Here is a 21,811-nt window from a genome sequence, read left to right as displayed (position 1 = left end):
AAAATATTTGCAAATCTTTTGAATATATATTTTTTAAAGCGAACATTTGTAACTCAAATATATATATATTCAAACTAAAGATTTGCACAAATTTTCACGATTTAAAAAAATAATAAATAGCAGATCTACAAGCTCATAGCGCGGCACTCGGTGCCACGCTATGAGCTTGTATATCTGCTATTTTTGAATAGCCAAAAACAGTTTTTTTCCGTACGGCGGTGTCACACAATAATAGCGGAAATAGCCGATCTACAAGCTCTCAACAAATTTTTTGAAAATCTTTCTCTCCAAAATAGGGATGCCAGGTTGAAAGTCATTGTTGTGAATGTGTATTTTTAGTACGCGTGAACACAGTGGATCATTTATTTTGGAACACTTCTCTTTCTCTTATGTCGAGCCACAGAAAAGGATGAGATATGAGCGGATTACAATGAATTGATAATGATGCATATGTTATGAGAGTAACTTGAAAGCTATGGAATGATGCTGAGCTCTACAAATCTATTAAGAGAACTGCTGCTGCTACTGTAAGAGTGCAGAATACAACACTGCACTATGGTGCATTTAGCTCTTAAGTATTTAAACAGACGTATTTGACAGTTGATACTGACAGTTAATATTATCAAACCCACCACAAACAAACATGTCACATTCTTGTCTTCCATGGATTAAGACAATGGTTTTATAAAACCTCTTAAACCCTATATTTGTCCACAGGAATTTCCCTCTACACCAAATCTCTTTACCGAAAATAGCCGACGTACAAGTTCAAAATGTGGAGCTTGTAGATCTGCTATTCTTACCGAGTATTTGGTCCAGAATAGGGACTCTCGGGTTCAAAGTGGTTAAAACATAATGACATCCACATGCACAGAGGTGGTTTGTTGTTGGGTAGATCTGTATAACACTGAAGCAGAGATGTGTTCCAAAATTTGCATGTCCACTTTCAGGGGGGAAATATTTGAATGAAAAACAAGACAGGGTCTAATTACGGCTTGAGTTCCCTGTGGAACTCTTGGCAGTTGTCAGTTTTGCACAAAACATGGACTGACAGTTGATTTGAGATTATGGATGATAAAAATATATATATATCAGTGGTGTAAAGTAACTAAGTATGTTTACTCAGCAAATGTACTTAAGTACACTTTTGACGATTTTTTACTTTGCTGGAGTATTTCCAATTTTCAATACTTTAGTTTAACTTTAGTTACTAGTTACTTTGCAGATTTTGATTACTATTACAAAACATACATTAACCACTTCAGCCCTATGCATACTTGGGCTATTTGAAAATAGCCGATCTACAAGCTCACAACTCGTCGCTTTGCGGCGCGTTGTGAGCTTGTAGATCGGCTATTTTCAATGCATTTTTATATATTTGGAAACTTGGGAAATGGGACATTCTGCAAAATGAGTACTTTTACTTTCAGTACTTAAGTACTTTTACTCAACTACAGTACATTTTGAATGCTATTTGTAACAGTATTTCCACATTGCAGTATTGATACTTTTACTTAAGTAAAACATTTGAGTACTTTTTCCACCACTGAATATTCAGGGCTTTACTTCCTTGGCCTTGGTGCAAACTAAATTTGGCGCTGATCGGTCCAGTGATATTAGTCGCGGACTGACAAAGACAGCCAAGGGGCCACTCCGTAAAAAGTGTCTTGAAATCTGTCTCTGAAATGGTTGTCATTCAACCGGCGAATTAACTGTCGTTTAAAAAGTAATATTTGTGACATCCGTCAGAGAGTACGTGTGTGAACACAGTGGATCATTTATTTTGGAACAGATCTCTTTCTCTTATGTCGAGACACAGAAACAGGTGAGCAGATGAGAAGTGATTACAATGACCTGATAATGACAATATGTTATATGTAATGAGAATATGTTATGGTGTTATATGGCGTATATGGCGTATATGGCGGTATGGCACATTTTCCTCAAAGTGCTAAAGCAGACATATTTGAAAGTTAATGTTATGAAAACAGAATGAAAAGCTATCATAGTTTGAATGTTCAACATGACCGTGTATATTGAGTTGATGGGTACTTCCCTTTATGTGACCTGCTCTGTGCTATTGGCGGATTTGTTCTGAGCGCGGTGTGTATCGCAAAAGATTAATTTTGAGCATAATTTGTTCCAGAAGGAAATATTTGCATAACTGGCAGTGGTGGTGAAAAATCACCTTTGACAAGTATCAGACTCCCATATCAATCGGATTCTAATATAGTGCTATAGAGTACCGACGTCCTGATGTCACTCGTTCATCCCCTGGGTCGTGGAAGTAATTTCTCTATGGACAATAACATTGAGTCATCTTAGAATCGTCTCATATAAGAATTGTGGGGAGGTGGTTCTGTATCGTCTACGGTAGTCAGTCACTTATATTTGATACAGTCTGTTTCTGGCAAAAATTTAACTAATTTGGCGGAAGTAACATCAGCGTTTTCTCACCGTCAGTTGATGCTTCATATCCATATGAGTCAAACCACCGGGATCATTTGTTTATGTTTGGAACACAGTTCTTATTTGACGCGATATTAAGTCTATGGGAATTCAGAATGGGGGGGAAAAAAACGCGACTTCAGTGCTCTTTAGTAATAAGAACAGAACAGAATAACAACAGCAATGAAACCGGTCAGTTGTTGATGCATGACGAAGGAAGACTAAATGAGAGCGAAAGCTTACGGGTAGTGCTTGTCTACTGACTAAAACCTATGCAGTGATTGCAAAGTTTTAATTGCACCAGGTATACCCAGCTATACCTGGTGACTTCACGTGCACACCCTCAACCTAAGAGGGATGAGCTAATAATTAGTGAGATGAACTGATGTAGCGTTCTGCAATGCCTGAAGGCTCGATTTATACTTTGTCATATGACCGTGTCATACGACAAAAATGAATTACATAAACTGAAACTAGGACGGTATCTAATAACGACGTGGCTTCCCACTAAGTGTGAAAAATATTCACACGGAAATTCACAATATGTGAAAAATATTCCGAGATTTACTCTCCTTGGCTTACTAGCAGCATGGGGCTGATACAATTCACGTACTGAGTACAATTGACCACAATGTAAACGAGCCCCCCGGGGATTTTTGTGTTATGCTTTTAGCATAACATTTGACTGTACGTTGTGTATTGTTATCAAACTTGTTAATAAAGTATTCAATCAATCAAGGCATGTTGTGAGATTAGCTGCAAACACACACACATCTTCTAACCTCATTTTTGTAATATGACATGGTCGTTTGATGAAGTATAAATCAGTTAAGTCTGGCCTCTCAGGGGCACGGGACCAGGTTGAGAGTGAATTCTCCGAGCGGGCTGGCCGCCAGGCACTGAAAGAGAACTAAGGCTCCTTGTGCTTCTTGGACCTGCTGCTGAGCCCACGGCAGTGTGATCTACAACACAGAGACACAAATGGATTAGTAATATAGTACCTCAACAACACTCCCCGACCTCTTGTGAACCGCTGTTTGAGCTACAGCTTCATGTTGTCAATGTGTGCACTCTGAGGACAATAATCCATCTACAGTATCTATCTATCTTTGAGTAATGACAGCCTCATGGTTAGAAAAGCTATGTTGTGTCTGAAAAGTGATCCTTTTAGATTCCTGGACCAGTTAAGAAAATTTGGAGGGGAAAAATGAATGAGAAACAATCTCCCCTCCCTTCTGTAAGAGTGCCCATATGCAAAGCATCACAGCAAACAAAATGCAAGCAACTCAAAATGTGTTTATAGCCATCTTTGCATTCAATGCTGTTCTGTTGACTGATCTGATTTAAGAGCAGTTGGATCGGAACCAACGGTGGATGCGTGAGTGAGTGTGTGTGTAGTACCTGAGTGATTATCAGTTTGCTGGACGGGTCCTCTGTGTTGCTCAACCCTTCGCCGAAACACAGAGTGATGCTGCACTGAGGAGGCTCACCACCATGCACACGGAAATGCTCCAGCTCTGCAAACCACAAAACACCACCAGCAACCATTAACCACCCTCAACCTGGCCATGTCATTGTAGGCAAAAATGTTCAACAATTTTAAAAGGTTGAAGCTCTGTCTTTTTGCACCCCAATCCCAACCCCCTCCTTCCTGTTTTTATTTTTATTTATTCATTCCGTTATTTATTTTTCTCATTTGGAATCAAACTAGATTATTATCATACTGAATTGTTTTTTTTTCCCGATTTATTTTTATTTCACAATTTATTCCATTTTACCTCCTGTAAATATTTGAATATGCAAGTAAATGAGTTAATTCATACTGTTGTGATGTATATACAGTACAATAACCCTAATGACAATTTTTTTTTAAAGTAAAGGAACATTATTTTATAAAATAATTAGCATTAAAGGGATAGTTTACCCCATGGAGACTTGAATTCATGGATATGTTTTCTCACATGTTTTCTCGCACTCGCCAATAATTTGATGACCAGCGGACCATCAGACAGCGGTTCCGGTAGGAGACACAAAGGGAGACTCTTTGTGTCTCCTACCGGAACCGCTGCCGTTCATCAAATTATTGGCTTAGGAATGCGCCCAAAAAAAAATCGAAAAAACAAATATCAATGAATTCAAGTCTCCATGGGGTGACTAATCGATAGGAAAAAAAAGTCATTTTGGGGGTGAACTATCCCTTTAACGCTTTGTGAGCTTGAGGATCTGCCATTTCCGCCAATTTCGTACGACAAAGTATAAAATAGGCCTTGAGTGGTTTAAAATCATTCTTGACATGCAGTAGTCTGAATAAATTCGACTCACGCCGGTTGAAGGCGTTCTTGCTGAAGACCAGCAAGTGCTCGCTGCGCTCCATCTTGTGCAGGCCCGGCGTGTCCGTGTGCGGGCCCGTCCAGAACACCCTGCCCTGGCAGTAGCGCGTGGCGTAGACGCCCAGGGCCGAGGTGGTCAGCACCACTCCTTTCTCCATGAAGGACAGCAACGAGGACAGGTCCTGGAGCTGGACCCTGAACGCGGGGCTGGAGTCCTGGGGGGCGGGGCGCGGCTCGGGGAGGGCGACGCGGGGGAACCCGCCAGCCACCAGGTGGGCCGGGGTCGGCGGGGCGGACGAGGAAGGGACGTAGGCGACGCGGACGTCGCTTCCCGGGATGTCCCGCCGCACGACCTCTTGGCCCATGTAGCTCACCGTGACCTGGTACGAGTCCTGGACTACTGGAGGGAGGGGGGGGGGGGGGAGAGACAGAGGGAGACATATGAGAGAGAGTGACGTTTTTATTGAATAAAATTCATATCACTGCTGTCGGGCAGAAACCAGCTAACTCCAAAATGTTAATTTTTCATTGACTCCAAGCTCACAATGAGGTTGGAGGTCAAAAGGGGTGGAGCCTGGAGTCAGCAAAACCAGCTAACTCCACCCCCTTTGGTGGAGTTAGCTGGTTTAGCAGAAAGTTTGAGGATCCAATGGAGTTAGCTGGTTTTGTCAGAAGCGCTTTTTAATGCTTTTCATTGGTTCAATATTTTTTTAACCAACACACCGACGTAAAGGGGGTTCAATAGCACTGATTTATGGAAAGCAATGAAAAAGCTCAAAACTGGAGTTAGCTGGTTTCTGCCCGACAGCAACGATACATGACCATATATTTGTATATATCTGTTAAAAGGATAAAACATAAAAAGGCGTGAGAGCTTATTTTTTTGGTTCTTTGAGTGAGAATGTGTGTGCAAACTGAGTGCAACGTGTTGGGGGGAAGGGGGGCGTGTGTAGCAGAGATAGAACAATATATGAAATAATAAATACATGAATAAGATGTCCAATGTAGATAACAACTTAAAAGCAGATAAACAACATGGGTACTGTATAAGGCACCAGCTGCAACTCAAATAATTGATGGCTAATTAGGTCTTATTCAAAGAGAGAGACGAGAGGGAGGGAGAGACGGGGAGAGAGTGGGAGAGAGACGAGACATAGATACGAGAAAAAGCGATGAGAGAGTGGGAGGGATATAGAGATACGAGAGAGAGGGAGACAAGAAGAGTGAGTTAGGAAGAGAAAGGAAGAGAGAGAAAGAAATACAAAGAATTCAGGAACGTTGATAACTTGACAGCGTGGAAGTCAACATGACCCACGTACCCATTAATTATTAATTATTAACAGCTGAGAAATCCCATGATGATGTTGTCAAGGCTAGGTTACTGTGATATCTTACTGCTGTGTCGAGAGGTATGTCATGTCATGTGTATGATATTGCTAGGCAGCAGCTATCAGAATTGGTGGCGTTTTACAGCTCTGCTATATTGTTATGATGTCATTACCTCCTGCACGGGGTGGGGCAGTCTCCAGCCGCATGTCGAACAGGAGCTCATCATCCACCACTGCAGAGAGAGAGAGAGAGAGAGAGAGTGAGAGAGTCATTGCGAACGCGGAAGGAGCCTCCGCCCAAGTGCAGCTTACTATGAAACCCTGCTCGGCTTGTGTGTGTCTCTGTCCGTGTGTGTCGTCTCTGTGGTGCACTGCCTGTGTGCAGCCGTGCCCCCATGTGACTCACGCTGTCATTGGCTCGCGCCCCCATGTGACTCGAAACTCCGTGGCTGAAATATAGCAGCTGCACTGCCTGTGTGCAGCCGCCAGAGTGCACTACTACAGTGTGGATGAAATATAGCAGCTACAGTCAAGCTGCGTTCGCTTCCAGCGTTCGCGCGTCTTACTTGTTTACAGAATAAAGTATGGCTTTAATACCACACATCCAAATCATATTTTAATTGTAACAATATTAATTAACTAGAGAGAGAGAGAGAGAGAGAGAGAGAGAGAGAGAGAGAGAGAAAAGGGGGGCAGTATATTTACTGAATTATTAAGCATAATTACGCATTTGAATTATGCGTAAGGACCTTACACACGTTTAATTTTTTTGTTTGTTTTCATTGACCCAAAATGTAATTGTTGCTGTCCGGCAGAAACCAGCTAACTCCATTTTGATGCTTTTGCATTTTATTCCATAAATCCGTGCTATTGAACACCCTTCTGTGCGTCTGTGTGTTGGTAAAAAAAAAACAATGAAAAGTATTAAAAAGCGCTTCTGACAAAAGCAGCTAACTCCATTGGATCCTCAAACTTTCTGCTAAACCAGCTAACTCCACCAAAGGGGGTGGAGTTAGCTGGTTTTGCTGACTCCAGGCTCCACCCCCTTTTGACCTCCAACCTCATTGTGAGCTTGGAGGTTAGGGTGACCAGATCCAAACAGGGCCAATGAGGGACAGATGAACCCGTGCGCGCGCGTGCATGAGACCCCCTCCCGCACGCGCGCGAAGCGATTTTTTTTTGCGGTTCTGGGCGGATTGGGTTCGTTTTTTACCAGTTTTTGGTTACTTTATTTCGGTTTTAGGGTTAGGATTCGGGTTAGGTTAGGGTTATGTTATTTAATTCTTATTTTTGCTTGATTTGACCGATTTATTATCAAAAACATTAAACACAATTAAAACTTTTTTTTTCTGCAAAAAGTGGGGGGTATGAAATCTTCTCTGTAATAGGAGTATGATAATAATAACTATAATAGAACTACTATGCAAATAAAAACTTGGATCTGATGGATAGGGTTCAGACTGCAGTCAATTTAGAAACACTTGGTTGGACCCTACCTGCTCGTATAGTGTCACTGTTGGCAGGTCCATTGCTCCTAACATTATCAGAATGGCTGGGCAGCTGCTAAATCCTCTGATCTCTGATGACCATAACATTCTCCTCTTCAATACCTTCGGTTTACCCCCCAACTTGGAAGCAAGCGCCAGGAGGTTGTTTGTTTCTAATTATTCACAACGTGGTCACTAGTTTGAGTCCTGGCGGGCCCCGGGTCTATTACTTTTTTTTTCTTTTTCCTCTGTAGCTTTCACTGTTTTAAAGTACTTGCTTAAATATGCACACTTTGCAGCTTTTGCACAGATAGCTCTTGTATCCTCTTATATGTTGTTGAGCTGCTGTCTGCTGATTATTTTCTTTCCGACTTGTATTCCACCAGCAACACGTGATATAATTCACTGCTCGTTCACAACAACGCGGCCGCGGTCGCCTCGTCCAAAGAAAAACACTCGCCCCAATACACACTCGCCCCGGGTATATCTGGCGGCCTCGGTCGGCGAAAAACATAGGGGCGAGTGTGTTTTGGGGCGAGTGTTTTAATTGGGGCAGCGTTCTCGTCTCGACAGACACACACACACACACACACACACACACACACACACACACACACACACACACACACACACACACACACACATTCACACTCGGCTCGCCCCCTGATGACAGGCTCCACTGCTCCGCTGCGCTGCGCACAGCCAGTTAATTGATAAAATCAAGATTTTAAACGCATATTTGAAAACTGGAGCCTATCAATCAAAATGCGGGACAGCGTCTCAATTTGCGGGACGCTTGAAAAGTCACTGAAATGCGGGACTGTCCCGCACAAAACGGTACATATGGTCACCCTATTGGAGGTCCATTCAGCTGTTCTTATCAATGATGAACAAAACCTCCTAACTCCACTTTTTTTGCCGGACAGCAGAGATATATTATCCAATTACAGTTTGTGTCATTTAGGAGTACTTCCACAGAAGGTGATTATTATGCAACGATAAAGTGATCTATTCGTTTTTTCTTTCTTAAGCGAGGTGCAATTTTCACCGTAAATAAAAGGCATCCACCTGTATTGATGCAACATATTTGCAGACACATTTTTGCAACGTTTAATAGTCACGCTGGTGTGTAAAAGACCTTCAGTTGCGCACCGGTGTCGCACATCAGAAATAGCAGATCTACCAGCTCACAATGTGACGCACTCTGACCCTTGTAGATCTGCTATTTTCGGTGCGTTACCAAAACATAGAATCAGGTGTCATGGGTGTTCAGGGGGGTGGGTGCTGATAGACCGGCCAGGGTTTTAGAGAGAGGATGGTTAGAGGTGCCAATGGCCAAGTGGTACCTTTGATGCCTGACAGCTTGTCCTGGGTTTGCTTCCCGAGCCCCCCTGTACTATCCAATAAAGGCAGAAAAGCCCCAAAAACAATCTTTAAAAAACAGGGAGAGATAGGGGATGGTTGAACGTACGTCCTCCTGTCTGCAAGGTGATGATCTGCTGGGCTGGTTCCTGTGTCTCCACTGTCACCTCTCCTCCCAGTTGGATTTCCTCAAAGCACTGCAATCAAACCAGCAACACTTTACTGAAACATCAATGTATGTATACTTTTACCCTTTTAGAATTATTTATATAAATTGCATTTCTTATAGGTTTTTATAGATCCTTTTTTTGTATAGTGTTATACAAGTTGAATTATTATTGTTATTATTATTATATTCAATACAATAACCGTGTTCTTATCTTACACACCAGGAGCGTGACTAATAAACATTCAACAAATCTGTGTGTCTGTGTGTGTGTGTGTGTGTGTGTGTGTGTGTGTGTGTGTGTGTGTGTGTGTGTGTGTGTGTGTGTGTGTGTGTGTGTGTGTGTGTGCGTGTGCGTGTGTATGCGTGCGTGCGCTCGTTTGGTTTTCCACGGTGTCACATGAATCAAACTAAGCCACACACACGCACGCACACACGCACACACACACACACACACACACACACACACACACACACACACACACACACACACACACACACACACACACACACACACAAGTTCTGACAAGTGAACACTTCCTCTTTAACTGCTTAACCCTTAAGCACCGCGGGCACAACCATACACTCCTCCCTTCCACACACACACACACACACACACACACACACACACACACGGTGGGGAAGGATGACTCACCAGCTGAGGGGTGAGCGCTTCCTCCTTTATGTGTTTGACAAAGGGCAGAGGTTCCTGACCTCCCGACTCGCTGAGCTTCCTCTTTCGAGTCTGTTTGGTTGCCCTTTGGTGGCTCTTCTTCTGAGGAGGCTCCACCACTCCTGACCCAACAGAACCAACAGAACCACTTTGTTTAATGAATATAAAATTAGCAATACATTTATTTAGTTTTGCCACTGAATGTATCTGCTTTTAGGCAGTGGTGTAAAGTAACTAGGTACATCTACTCAAGTACGGTACTTAAGTACAATGTTGAGGTACTTTTACTTTACTGGAGTATTTCCAATTGTCTATACTTTTACTTCTACTCCACTACATCTCAGAGCTAAATATTGTACTTTTACTCCACTACAATTATTTGAAAACTTTGGTTACTGGTTACTTTGCAGATATAAATTATTATATTATAACACATACATTAACCACTTTATCCCTATTTTATACCTAGGCTATTTGAAAATAGCAGATCTACAAGCTCACATTGCGACGCGTTGTGAGCTTGTAGATCTGCTATTTTCAAACATGTTAGTACTTTTGGTACTTTAAGTACATTTTGATACCAATACTTTTGTACTTTTACTCAAGTACATTTTGAATTCCAGACTTTTACTTGTAATGGAGTATTTCTACATTGCAGTATTGATACTTTTACTTAAGTAAAACATTATGAGTACTTTTTCCACCACTGAATGTATCTGCTTTTAGGTACTCTGAGAAGGCACACTACATTTCCCCTACCAATAGGGAACTTGCCGCACACTGAGTTCCCTGACTGAACTTGCTCTGTGCATGTGCCATGCGCAACGCTCATTAACCAATAGTAACACCACCAGTTAACACCTCCACTCGTGAACCAATAGAACCAGATGTAAGCTAAAATACTGTGCACATGCATTTAGTTGCAAAATGTAATGTATAGTAGTTGTAAAAGAAAACATAACATGTGAGAGTAAAAAAAGGACTTTACAGTCCATGCAGTGTATGTTTAAAAACACAACACACATATAGCCAATATATCTTTTCAATATTGTTGGACCAAGGAAAACTTGCAGAGAAAAGACTCGCTCTCTGCATTAACTATTAAGGAAGACTCTTTACGACAGAGACTATGAAAATGGTATTGATTTTATTTTGACATGCTCATAAAGTGCACTGTGCTCAAAGTGAGGGGTGCAAAAAAGTAGCAAACGTTTCGGTCCTGGGACCTTCGTCAGTGCTATGTGAGTGGATTATAGGGCTCTGGATCAGCTCAGGTGCTGAGGATCACTACTCAAGGATATCGCCATGGCAATGGTGGGGCGTGGACTTACATAACATTACAGAACAAAAAGGTTACACAGCATTTTCATGTGTAATGCTGTGCCAGTTTTCCTTTATGTTTTCGAGACCACCGCACCTGCAGTCAACCCTGAACAAAGAAGGGCGCACAGTAAAGTACAGTTTACCCTGTACTTTACTAGCTCCAAAAACCAAGAAATTCAAATACCTACAGTAACTGGTGTGACGTTTTTTACTGTAGTTGCAGGATCATAAAAGCTAGCAGCAGATAAGATCATATGTGCAGAGCGCTCAAACACCAGCTGATGTGAATGTGTTGAACTTTGGTCAGGTGCTTCTCTGTCTCGCTGAAATGTTTGCTCCGCAGGCCATAGCCGTTTCATTGTGTTCATAATATGTGTTCACATCAAACAAGTTAGACAAGTCCATACGGACCTTTCATGTAAAACATGTACATTTTGCAACACTAATCAGATTAAGTGTTGAGGTGTCTCCCGTTTGGGCGGTTAGGGTGTGTATCAGTGGACTTATATAACGGGAGAGACGCCCAAGGGTGTTCTTCTTTGCTGCCATGGTTTCCTGGCATATGCAGTGGTGTGTGAAACCCGTAGTCTATGGTGGTGCAAGTAAACAATCACATGTTATGCCCGCTCTTTCATCAGGATGTGGTTTGCAGATTATCTGTGCCTCTCTCACTGTTTTGATTGTTAATCTCTTGTCATTGACTGCTTTGGTCGAAGGGCCTTTTCATAATTTCACACTGCACTCTTTGCTTGTGTTGTCAAGTTTTTGTACTGTTTTTCTTTTGTTTTATGAAAACTGCATATCTACTCATATGGTGGTGTGGGTTTGACTAAAACCCTGAGGAAGACTTCACTGTCTAAACTTTGGTTTAATTTTAAAATAAACATTTTGCATCGTGGCAAAGAGCTGTGCGGACTCATCCTTTGTCAATACTGTTACCTGCCGTGGCCAGCACCTCATCAACACAGGTGTGCGCTGGGTTTGACTCCCATACTGTATCTTTATTTATCTTCAAAAGCCTTAAGTCTTTTTGTTTTGATACCTTATGTACAGTAAACCACTTTGAATTGCGTCTGTGTATGAAATGTGCTCTCCAATTAAACTCTCCTTGCTTACCTTTCCTCACTGTGGATTTAGTGGTGACTGTACGAGGTGCCATATTTATACATTCTACATTAATACCAATATTGTATGGACCCATAAGGCTTCCGTAGAGCCATTAAGTCATAATGGTTGTGTCATACTCTCAATATAGAGCTAGAGGCCTATGGAGCAACATGCTCCACATGTTCCATGCCATGCATGTTTGGAGTTTATTTTTCAAGCGTAGTGCTTTCTACAGGCTTACCAAGTGCTACAAAAGAAAAGGAGCCCATGGGCTTTGATCTCACCTTGTTCACTGAGGGGAACCAGGCGGTACACCTTGTAAGGCTCAGTGATGTCCAGCTGCGACCGCTCAGATACCTCACTGAACTCGTGGCTTTTGTTGAGGGCACAGCGCATTCGCGTCTTCCAGGTAGCTGCCGTGTCAGAAACAGAACGTTTCTTGGGATTTCCCTTGTACTCTGCCCACGCCTGGAGGAGAAAGATGGGGGGGGGGGGGTTACTTGTGCAGTAAACTGTACATGTGTGTCTCTCTCTTTTTTTCTGTCTCTCTGTAACCCTGATAATGGCTGCTATTATACTGCAGCACAACGTGCTCCTTGTTTTGCCCTCATGAAGAAGAGGGAGACGTTGCTCAAGAACGGGAAAGCATGTCATTTTAGATTTTAACCACTTTAACCATTATCTTACTTACTTGCGAAGGTCAATACTTTGGCTATTCAAAAATAGCAGATCTACAAGCTAATAGTGCGGCACAGAGGGCCGCGCTATGAGCTTGTAGATCTGCTTTCTCTTTTTTTATCGTGAAGATATGTGCAAATCTTTGAATATATATATTTTTTAAAGAAGATGTTTTTCTTTGCTTCTGGGAATTATACAAATGTCTTCTAAATCCTAACAGTTTTTATTTTTTTCAAACGTATGTTGCTATAATATCAGCGGTTCTCAAACTTTTCCATGTCAAGGACCCCCAAAATGATAATGTAGGATATGGCCGCGGACCCCAATCTCAAAATATGTTGTTCCAGGGACCCCCCAGAAGCAAAGATTTGAGTTAAAAATGTTCTTTAAAAAATATATATATTCAAAGATTTGCCCACATTTTTTTTTCAAAAAAAGCAGATCTACAAGCTCATAGCGCGGCACTCGGTGCCGCGCTATGAGCTTGTATATCTGCTATTTTTGAATAGCCCAAAGTATAACATAATGGTTAAAGTGGTTACAAAGATGCGTTTCCGGCCTTAATGGATTAATGTGAGAGGCAAGCGCACACAGTCACACCAATACATACATATTGCTGAGACAAGACACAGGCTGCTGTCAATTATCAATCAACATGCAGTGGTGAATTGAGTTACAGGAACAGTTCACCCATTTTCAACCTCATCTTCATATAATTGGTCCTCATTAACGCTCATTATTATGGCACCATTTCAGTCTACTCGCTCTGCGCCACAGAGGTGGCCTGTGGACAATTCAGAAACCTGTCTACCAATGACATTATCGGCGGGGATTCCAAGCCCTATATTAGAGAGTTCAGCCACTGAGGGTACAGAAACAGCGTCGGTCACGTGGTTCATGTAAACAGGAAATAGTTACAAACGCCCATAGACTCCAATGCATTCCGTAAACTTCCGTTTCCGGGCTTTGTCACTATTTGCCAATAGAAGGCCGAATAAGTGGACAGAGGTGACGTAACTCTCCTTGAATGGCTCTGTTCCAAGCTAACTTCAACTATAGCCTATTCTCCTCCTGGAAAGTTAGCACGTTGAAATCCTGTTTGAAATGACCACTGATGATGTCATCAGTAGGCCCATTTTCTAACCATCCACAGCCCACCTCTGAGACACAGAGCATGTAGGCAGAAATGGTGAAGCTCACACATGGTGAGCATAATACAGCATAGAGATGATGCTGAGAAATGGGGAAAGGATCCTTTAAGTTAGATAAGGGGGGGGGGACACTATCATGGATATTATAGTCACATACGTTACTTTTACTTTTACTTAAGTAAAACATTTGAGTACTTTTTCCACCACTGAATGTATCTGCTTTTAGGTACTCTGAGAAGGCACACTACATCTCCCCTACCAATAGGGAACTTGCCGCACAGCGAGTTCCCTGACTGAACTAGCTCTGTGCATGTGCCATGCGCAACGCTCATTAACCAATAGTAACACCACCAGTTAACACCTCCACCCCTGAACCAATAGAACCAGATGTAAGCTAAAATACTGTGCACATGCATTTAGTTGCAAAATGTTATGTATAGTAGTTGTAAAAGAAAACATAACATGTGAGAGTAAAAAAAGGACTTTACAGTCCATGCAGTGTATGTTTAAAAACACAACACACATATAGCCACTATATCATTTCAATATTGGTGTCTCTGCATTAACTATGCATTAACATTAACTATTAAGGAAGACTCTTTACGACACAGACTATGAAAATGGTATTGATTTTATTTAACATGCTCATAAAGTGCACTGTGCTCAAAGTGAGGGGTGCAAAAAAAGTAGCAAACGTTTCGATCCTGGGACCTTCGTCAGTGCTATGTGAGTGGATTACAGGGCTCTAGATCAGCTCAGGTGCTGAGGATCACTACTCAAGGATATCGCCATGGCAATGGTGGGGCGTGGGCTTACATAACATTACAGAACAAAAAGGTTACACAGCATTTTCATGTGTAATGCTGTGCCAGTTTTCCTTTATGTTTTCGAGACCACCGCACCTGCAGTCAACCCTGAACAAAGAAGGACGCAACAGTTTACCCTGTACTTAAGTTTACTAGCTCAAAAAAACAAGTCATTGAAATACCTACAGTAACTGGTGTGACGTTTCTTAGTTGCAGGATCATAAAAGCTACTGTAGCAGCAGATAAGATCATATGTGCAGAGCGCTCAAACACCAGCTGATGTGAACGTGATGAACTTTGGTCAGGTGCTTTTTGGATATACTGTAGGAGAGCTGTCCTTCAAATGGTTTCCATTCCTAGTTCACAAGTTTCCAAATGACCGGATAGTGCGTGACAGCGGGATGTTTCCGGTTGGAGACCATTTGTTTCCTCTCCCTGACTTCAGTTTCCTGACTCTCTGCTATCTAAAAATGAAGTAAAAACTGAGCCAAATACAAATGTACCGTATGACTCATGTCTATAGTCTAAGACACCGTACATTAGAGGACGTTATGCTCCGATACAATATGTTGTTCTGAGGCATGCATGCTGTCCCTGAGGTCGAAAGTTAGACCTTTAAGAAAAGTGTTACCGGGAATATTTTTTCTTTCTTTCTTTCTTTTCTACCTTGAAGAAGGCTGCATCCTCGTCGCTGCGGAAGTCCTGCTTGCCAGCGTGTTTCCATGGAATACGGAACATCGTTTTGGACTCATCGTCCCATATCACGCCTGGATACTTCTCACTGTTGACCTGGAGTCATAAACATCACCACCATCAACACCAATAAATACTAAAGATAGACATACAAACAGATCAATTATACAATTTAGCACACCTATTAAACTCTTGTTTAATTACTATTTTATAGATTAAATAAATATATATTTGTACTGAAACTGTTGTTTTCAGTATTGGCAGGATGGTAGCACTGGTTCAACCAACTGCTGTTCCTTGCTTTATTTAATTAACCCATTCAAACCGGGAACGCATCTGTGTCGTTTTAAGATTTCTTTGGGCTATTCAAAAACAGCAGATATACAAGCTCATAGCTATGAGCTTGTATATCTGCTATTTTGTGAAAAATCATAGAAAATGTGTGCAAATCTTTGATTGTATACATTTTAAAGCAAACATTTGTAACTAAAATCTTTGCTTCTGTTTAAAAAATATATATATTCAAAGACTTGCAAAAAAAAAAAAAAAAAAAAAGCAGATCTACAAGTTCATAGCACGGCACTCTGTGCCGCGCTATGAGCTTGTAGATCTGCTATTTTTGAATAGCCCAAAGAAATCTAAAATGACAGAGATGTGTTCCCGGATTGAATGGTTGACCCATTCAATGGTCAACAGCACACACAACTCACCTGTTCTACGATCCAGGTGCACAGTTTGCGTGTGGAGCGGATCTTAGATGGCATGACTGCGATAACTGTAACAAAACATAAACATTGCATCATTAGCATTGTGAGGATAATACTCCCTGCCCCCTTGCGAGTGTTAAAAAAACTCATTATTTATACGAGCCTTAGGCGATCTCTATTACAGCAGGCAGTGGTGGAAAATAACTAAGTACATTTTCACAAGTACTGTACATAAGTACAATTTTGAGGTATTTGTACTTTACTTCAGTATTGCCAATTTCCAATACTTTTACTTCTACTTCACTACATCTCAGAGACTTTATTTGAAAACTTTACTTACTAGTTACTTTTTCTTTATTACAAAACATACATTAACCACTTCAGCCCTATATACATTTTGTCCATTTGGAAATAGCCGATCTACAAACTCACAATGTGTCGCGATGCGACACATTGTGAGTTTGTAGATCTGCTATTTTCAAAAGATTTGTATACATTTGAAAACTTGAAATGGGACATTCTGCATAATGAGTACTTTTACTTTGGTACTTCAAGTACATTTTGAATTCCAGACTTTTACTTGTAACAGAGTATTTCTATATTGTAGTATTGATACTTTTACTCAAGTAAAGATTGTGAGTACTTTTTCCACCACTGATTACAGGGCATATGTGATGTATATGCTCCTTTCCTTAAGGCTGAGAGAGAGAGAGAGAGAGAGAGAGAGAGAGAGAGAGAGAGACAGAGAGAGAGAGAGAGAGAGAGAGAGAGAGAGAGACAGAGAGAGAGAGAGAGAGAGAGAGAGAGAGAGAGAGAGAGAGAGAGAGAGAGAGAGAGAGAGAAATCATGGAGATTTTTACAGTCAATTAAAAGAGGAGTCATTTATTGCTTTCTCTAAGCACCAGCAGGACTCATGAAGCCCAACTGGTAAGATGTATTAAGCGTGCTAATGCATCTTGACCATCACTGAGGAGTTTGAGCTGTTGTACCCAACCGTTAATGGACTAAATCTAATTTACAGCCAACAGTCACTCACGCCCATCAGCAGTAGTGGAATAAGTACTCAAATGTTGGACTTAAGTAAAAGTATCAATACTGCACTGTAGAAATAATCTGTTACAAGTAAAAGTCCAGAATTCAAAATGTACTTGAGTTAAAGTACAAATGTATTGGTATCAAAATGTACTTAAAGTACTAAAAGTAAAAGTACTCATTATGGAGAATGTCCCACTTCAAGTTTTCAAATGTATAAAAATCTTTTGAAAATAGCCGATCCACAAGATCACAATGCGTCGCATCACGACGCATTGTGAGCTTGTAGATCGGCTATTTTCAAATGGCCGAAATCTAGGGCTGAAGTGGTTAATGTATGTTTTGTAAAAATAATCAAAATCTACAAAGTAACCAATAGGCCTAACTAAAGTTTTCAAATAATTGTAGTGGAGTAAAAGTACGATATTTGGATCCGAGATGTAGTGGAGTAGAAGTAAAAGTATTGGAAATTGGAAATACTCAAGTAAAGCACAAATACCTCAAAATTGTACTTAAGTACAGTACTTAAGTAAATGTACTTAGTTACTTTCCCACCACTGCTCATCAGCACGTTCAAAAAAGCATTCAAAACGTCCAAATACTACCCTGTAAGTTAACCATGCCACACTGAAGTCTAATCACACTTTCTGGGCTTTTCAATCCTATTTAGTTGACCTTGTTTTCTTGAACTGTACTTCCATGTGCTTTTTTCTCTGCAAGTTTCTAAATAAAGTATTCAATCAATCAATCAATCAATCAATCAATCAATCAATCAATCAATCAATCAAAACTCATCATGAACAACATTGCTGTTACAGAAGGTCAGGCCCTTGAATGAGGCCACCCTTGTATGTTGGCAAGCAGTGAGCAGCAGTTGTGCAGACGTGGTTCCCCCAGGACATCCCGCAGAATGATGGATTTCAGTTAGGGCTGTCACCATCATGAAATTGTAGCCTACTTGAGATGAATTGCCACACAACAAATGTAATAGTGCGATCTTGCGAGCTTGTAGATCTGCTATTTCCAAAATGATTTTATACATTTTGAAAACATGAAATGGAAGATTTCTGCATAATGAGTACTTTTACTTTTGGTACTTTAAGTATAGTTTGATGCAATGCTTTTATACTTTTACTCAAGAACATTTTTGAACACCAGACTTTTACTAGAGTATTTCTAAATTGTAGTATTGATACTTTTACTTAAGTAAAAAATGAGAGTACCTTTCCCACCACTGATGGAGGCAGACTCCATGCGTCTCATGCCATAGTTATAATCGGTCATAACGCACAGAGCGCACCAGGCGCGCTGAAACACTATAGGTCAGGGGTCTTCAACGTTTTCAGGCCAAGGGCCCCCTAGCTGAGAGAGATGAAGCAGGGACCCCCCCTCTATATTGTATACAATTGTGTTTCAGATTAAACTTTTTTCGTTTACTTGGTCTGCTCTTTTTTTGCTCTACACCAAGCCTCTTTGCCAAAAAATAGCAGATCTACAAGCTCACAACGCCTCGCAGCGTGTGAGCTTGTAGATCTGCTATTTTTTGGCTAAAGTTTTCCTCAGAAAAAGGGATTCTAGGGTTCAAGTGGTTAAGATAAAAAAAATAAAAAAAAATCATTTCACACAAAGATTTGGCGGACCCCGTGTAGTAACTCTGAGGGCCCCCTAGGGGTCCAGGACCCCCTGTTGAGATGCTTGTGGACACTGACTCTGACTCTCTGCCTGCAGGCTGAAACCTCACACACTTAACAAAGGACCTCAATAGCAGTGGTGGAAAAAGTACTGCGACGCGTTGTGAGCTTGTAGATCGGCTATTTTCAAATAGCCTATGTATAAAATAGGGTTAAAGTGGTTAATGTATGTTTCATTATATCATAGTTTATATCTGAAAAGTAACTAGTAACTAAAGTTTTCAAGTAAATGTAGTGGAGTAAAAGTACAATGTTTGCCTCTGAGATGTAGTGGAGTAGAAGTAAAAGTACTGACAATTGGAAATACTCAAGTAAAGTACAAATATCTCAAAATTGTACTTAAGTACTGTACTTAAGTAAATGTACTTAGTTACTTTCCACCACTGCTCAATAGAAACAAGCCATAGTGCTGTCTTGGGTTTAAAATCCTCTAATAACAGACAGTATTGAACTGTTACTTCCCTGTGAAAACTGTTAATAAAGTATTCAATCACTTGTCAAATGATGACATACAAATGAAATCTATGGAACTGTATACACAATCCTGCTTTAGTCCAAGACACATTAGTCTATATCAGCCATAGAATGTAATATAATAAACCATCCTGTTTGGTGTTGTTGTTATCCATGCATAAGCCTTTCAGCTATGCATGGGAGCACGCCCAAAACCCCCTCGTGTTGTTATTGTTATTTTTTAACTTAAAGCGATATTTCACTTCCAAATAAAATAAACATTAAATAATATGTAAAAAAAAAAAAAAAAAAGTAAAGGAAAAATCAACATTATAGATTTTTCCATTACCCTTTTCATTTATTTTGTAAGTATTTGTTTTATTGTTTATTTTATTTGAAAGTGAAATATCCCTTTAATTGGGTATTTGTATCAAAAGCAACACTATTTTTTTCAAGTTCAAGTTCAACAGCTAGTTTCTATCCCCCGATCGTTTATATATCTCTGCTGCCTTTGGGGGAAAACCACAGCTAAAATATGATGAACCTTTTATGATTTAAGAATAAACAATATAATATGAGCAACTTCATTCATGCAAAAGCAAAAAATAAACAGTTCAACCTATAACTGGTTGCCTTTGTTAGCTTTGTTAGGTTTCGTTTACCTGATCAGTCTTGGTTTCCTCTGACAGACAGAGACAAAAAGACGCTCTCTGCCCGTTCACTGAACTGCTGCCCACTGCCAACGTTGCCAGATTTTGTGAGAGAAGTAAGCAACCAGGTCTAGGAAAACAAGCCAAAAGAAGCAACTATAGGGCACCAGTGGTGGAAAAACTACTAACCTTTTTTATTTAAGTAAAGTGTCAATACTGCAATGTAGAAATACATAAGTAAAAGTCCGGAATTCAAAATGTACTTTCAAATGTACTTCAACATGTACTTCAAGCCATTGCTGCTTTTCTGGGCTTTTTTAATCCCTGACCTTGTATTGTAAACTGTACTTCCATGTGCTTTTTTCTTTTCTATTCTATTCTTTTTTTCTCTGCAAACTTATAAATAAAGTATTCAATCAATCAATCAATCAATCAATCAATCAATCAATAGGCTCTATTCACAACAGCCTATTATGAAGAAATTCACAGGTGTTACCAATGATACTAATGAAGGCTCTGTTCCATTCTGGTCAAACAGAGGGTGTTGATATTGTGCATGTTGGCTCACTGGAAACACTCTGCTACACCAGTGGGTCTAAAGTTGGGGTCCAGGGACCCTCATGGGCTTCCAAATGGCTCCTTACGGGTGTGTAACTCTGAGAGTGTACAAATGGAACCAAATGGACCCGTAAGGGTCCATTTGGTTCCATTTGTACACTCTTATGGGGGTCGTGGAAACCACTGTGCTACACTAAATGGAACAGAGCCTTCATTAGTATCATTGGTAACACCTGTGAAGGAAGTGATAATATGGCTGCTGTGCATAGAGCATATCAATCAAAAAACTTGAGTAAAAGAAAAATATTTTAGAACCACTGGTTAAAATTATCTAAACGTTGTGAAACAAACAAGCCCAAATAAGCAACTACACGTTAGAAATAAGCCCCAAAAAACGGCAACCCGCAACTACTACCAATATTTACAAGCAACTATGGAGTCGCTTATAATAAGCAGACCTGGCAACGCTGCTGAAATGCTGCTGCTCACACCAGACACTCCTTTTCCAGGAAATCACGTGACTTTGAAGAACTGAGTCGTGTTATGAACGCCAGGGGGCGACACTGTACCACTAGGATGAAAATCTCATTCTGAGGACAGTGGTAAGGTTTCATCAGTGGTGGGAAAAGTACTTGCTTTACTGAAGTAAAAGTATCAATATCAGTATCAATGCAATGTAGACATACTCTGTTACAAGTAAGTCCGGAATTCAAAATGTACCTAAGTAAAAGTACAAAAGTATTGGTATCAAAATATACTTAAAGTACCAAAAGTATAAAGTACTCATTATGCAGAATGTCAAATTTCACAAGTTTTCAAATGTAAAATGGATACAAATCTTTTGAAAATAGCAGATCTGAAGCTCACACTGCGTTGCATTGCGACTTTCTCACTTTAAAACACTTCTTGGGTCATTTTAATGTCTACTCTGACTCTTGTGTGCACCTCAGGAAGCTTTTAAGTAGTTTGATTCAATATTTAGATATTTGATATGAATTTGATCTGATACGCCCCCCTCCTACAGTATGTATGTCCATTCAACTTCCAACTTCACATTAACCTCGTTAGACTCATTGAAAACACCCTTCAGCTTCTGGTGACTGATTGTCTTTCTAATGAATGAAGACACCTTCAGGTCTACAAGTCCTGCGTGCGTGCGTGCGTGCGT

At 40.6% G+C, this 21,811-nt stretch overlaps 1 protein-coding gene across 2 annotated transcripts; it reads right to left on the bottom strand.

Annotated features, from left to right (window-relative positions):
• Positions 1–90: 90 nt before the first annotated feature.
• Positions 91–20,164, bottom strand: irf9 (interferon regulatory factor 9). Of its 2 annotated transcripts, none has more exons than XM_084048991.1 (10): positions 20,098–20,164; positions 16,263–16,327; positions 15,526–15,648; positions 12,509–12,692; positions 9,777–9,916; positions 9,065–9,152; positions 6,280–6,339; positions 4,771–5,178; positions 3,850–3,965; positions 91–3,410 (listed from the first exon to the last, which is right to left on the bottom strand). In XM_084048991.1, the coding sequence occupies exons 2-10, from the start codon at positions 16,314–16,316 to the stop codon at positions 3,291–3,293; spliced, it is 1,293 nt and encodes a 430-aa protein (XP_083905117.1). In that variant the 5' UTR covers positions 16,317–16,327; positions 20,098–20,164; the 3' UTR covers positions 91–3,290. The 2 variants fall into 2 exon arrangements, with proteins under 2 accessions (XP_083905117.1, XP_083905118.1); XM_084048992.1 differs by having other exon boundaries at positions 4,771–5,175.
• Between the last annotated feature and the right edge of the window lie 1,647 nt (positions 20,165–21,811).

The sequence above is a fragment of the Gymnoscopelus microlampas genome (genome assembly GCF_963454915.1).
Source record: "Gymnoscopelus microlampas genome assembly, chromosome: 22".
NCBI lineage: Eukaryota > Metazoa > Chordata > Actinopteri > Myctophiformes > Myctophidae > Gymnoscopelus > Gymnoscopelus microlampas.
This window is presented reverse-complemented; position numbering and strand designations above follow the sequence as displayed.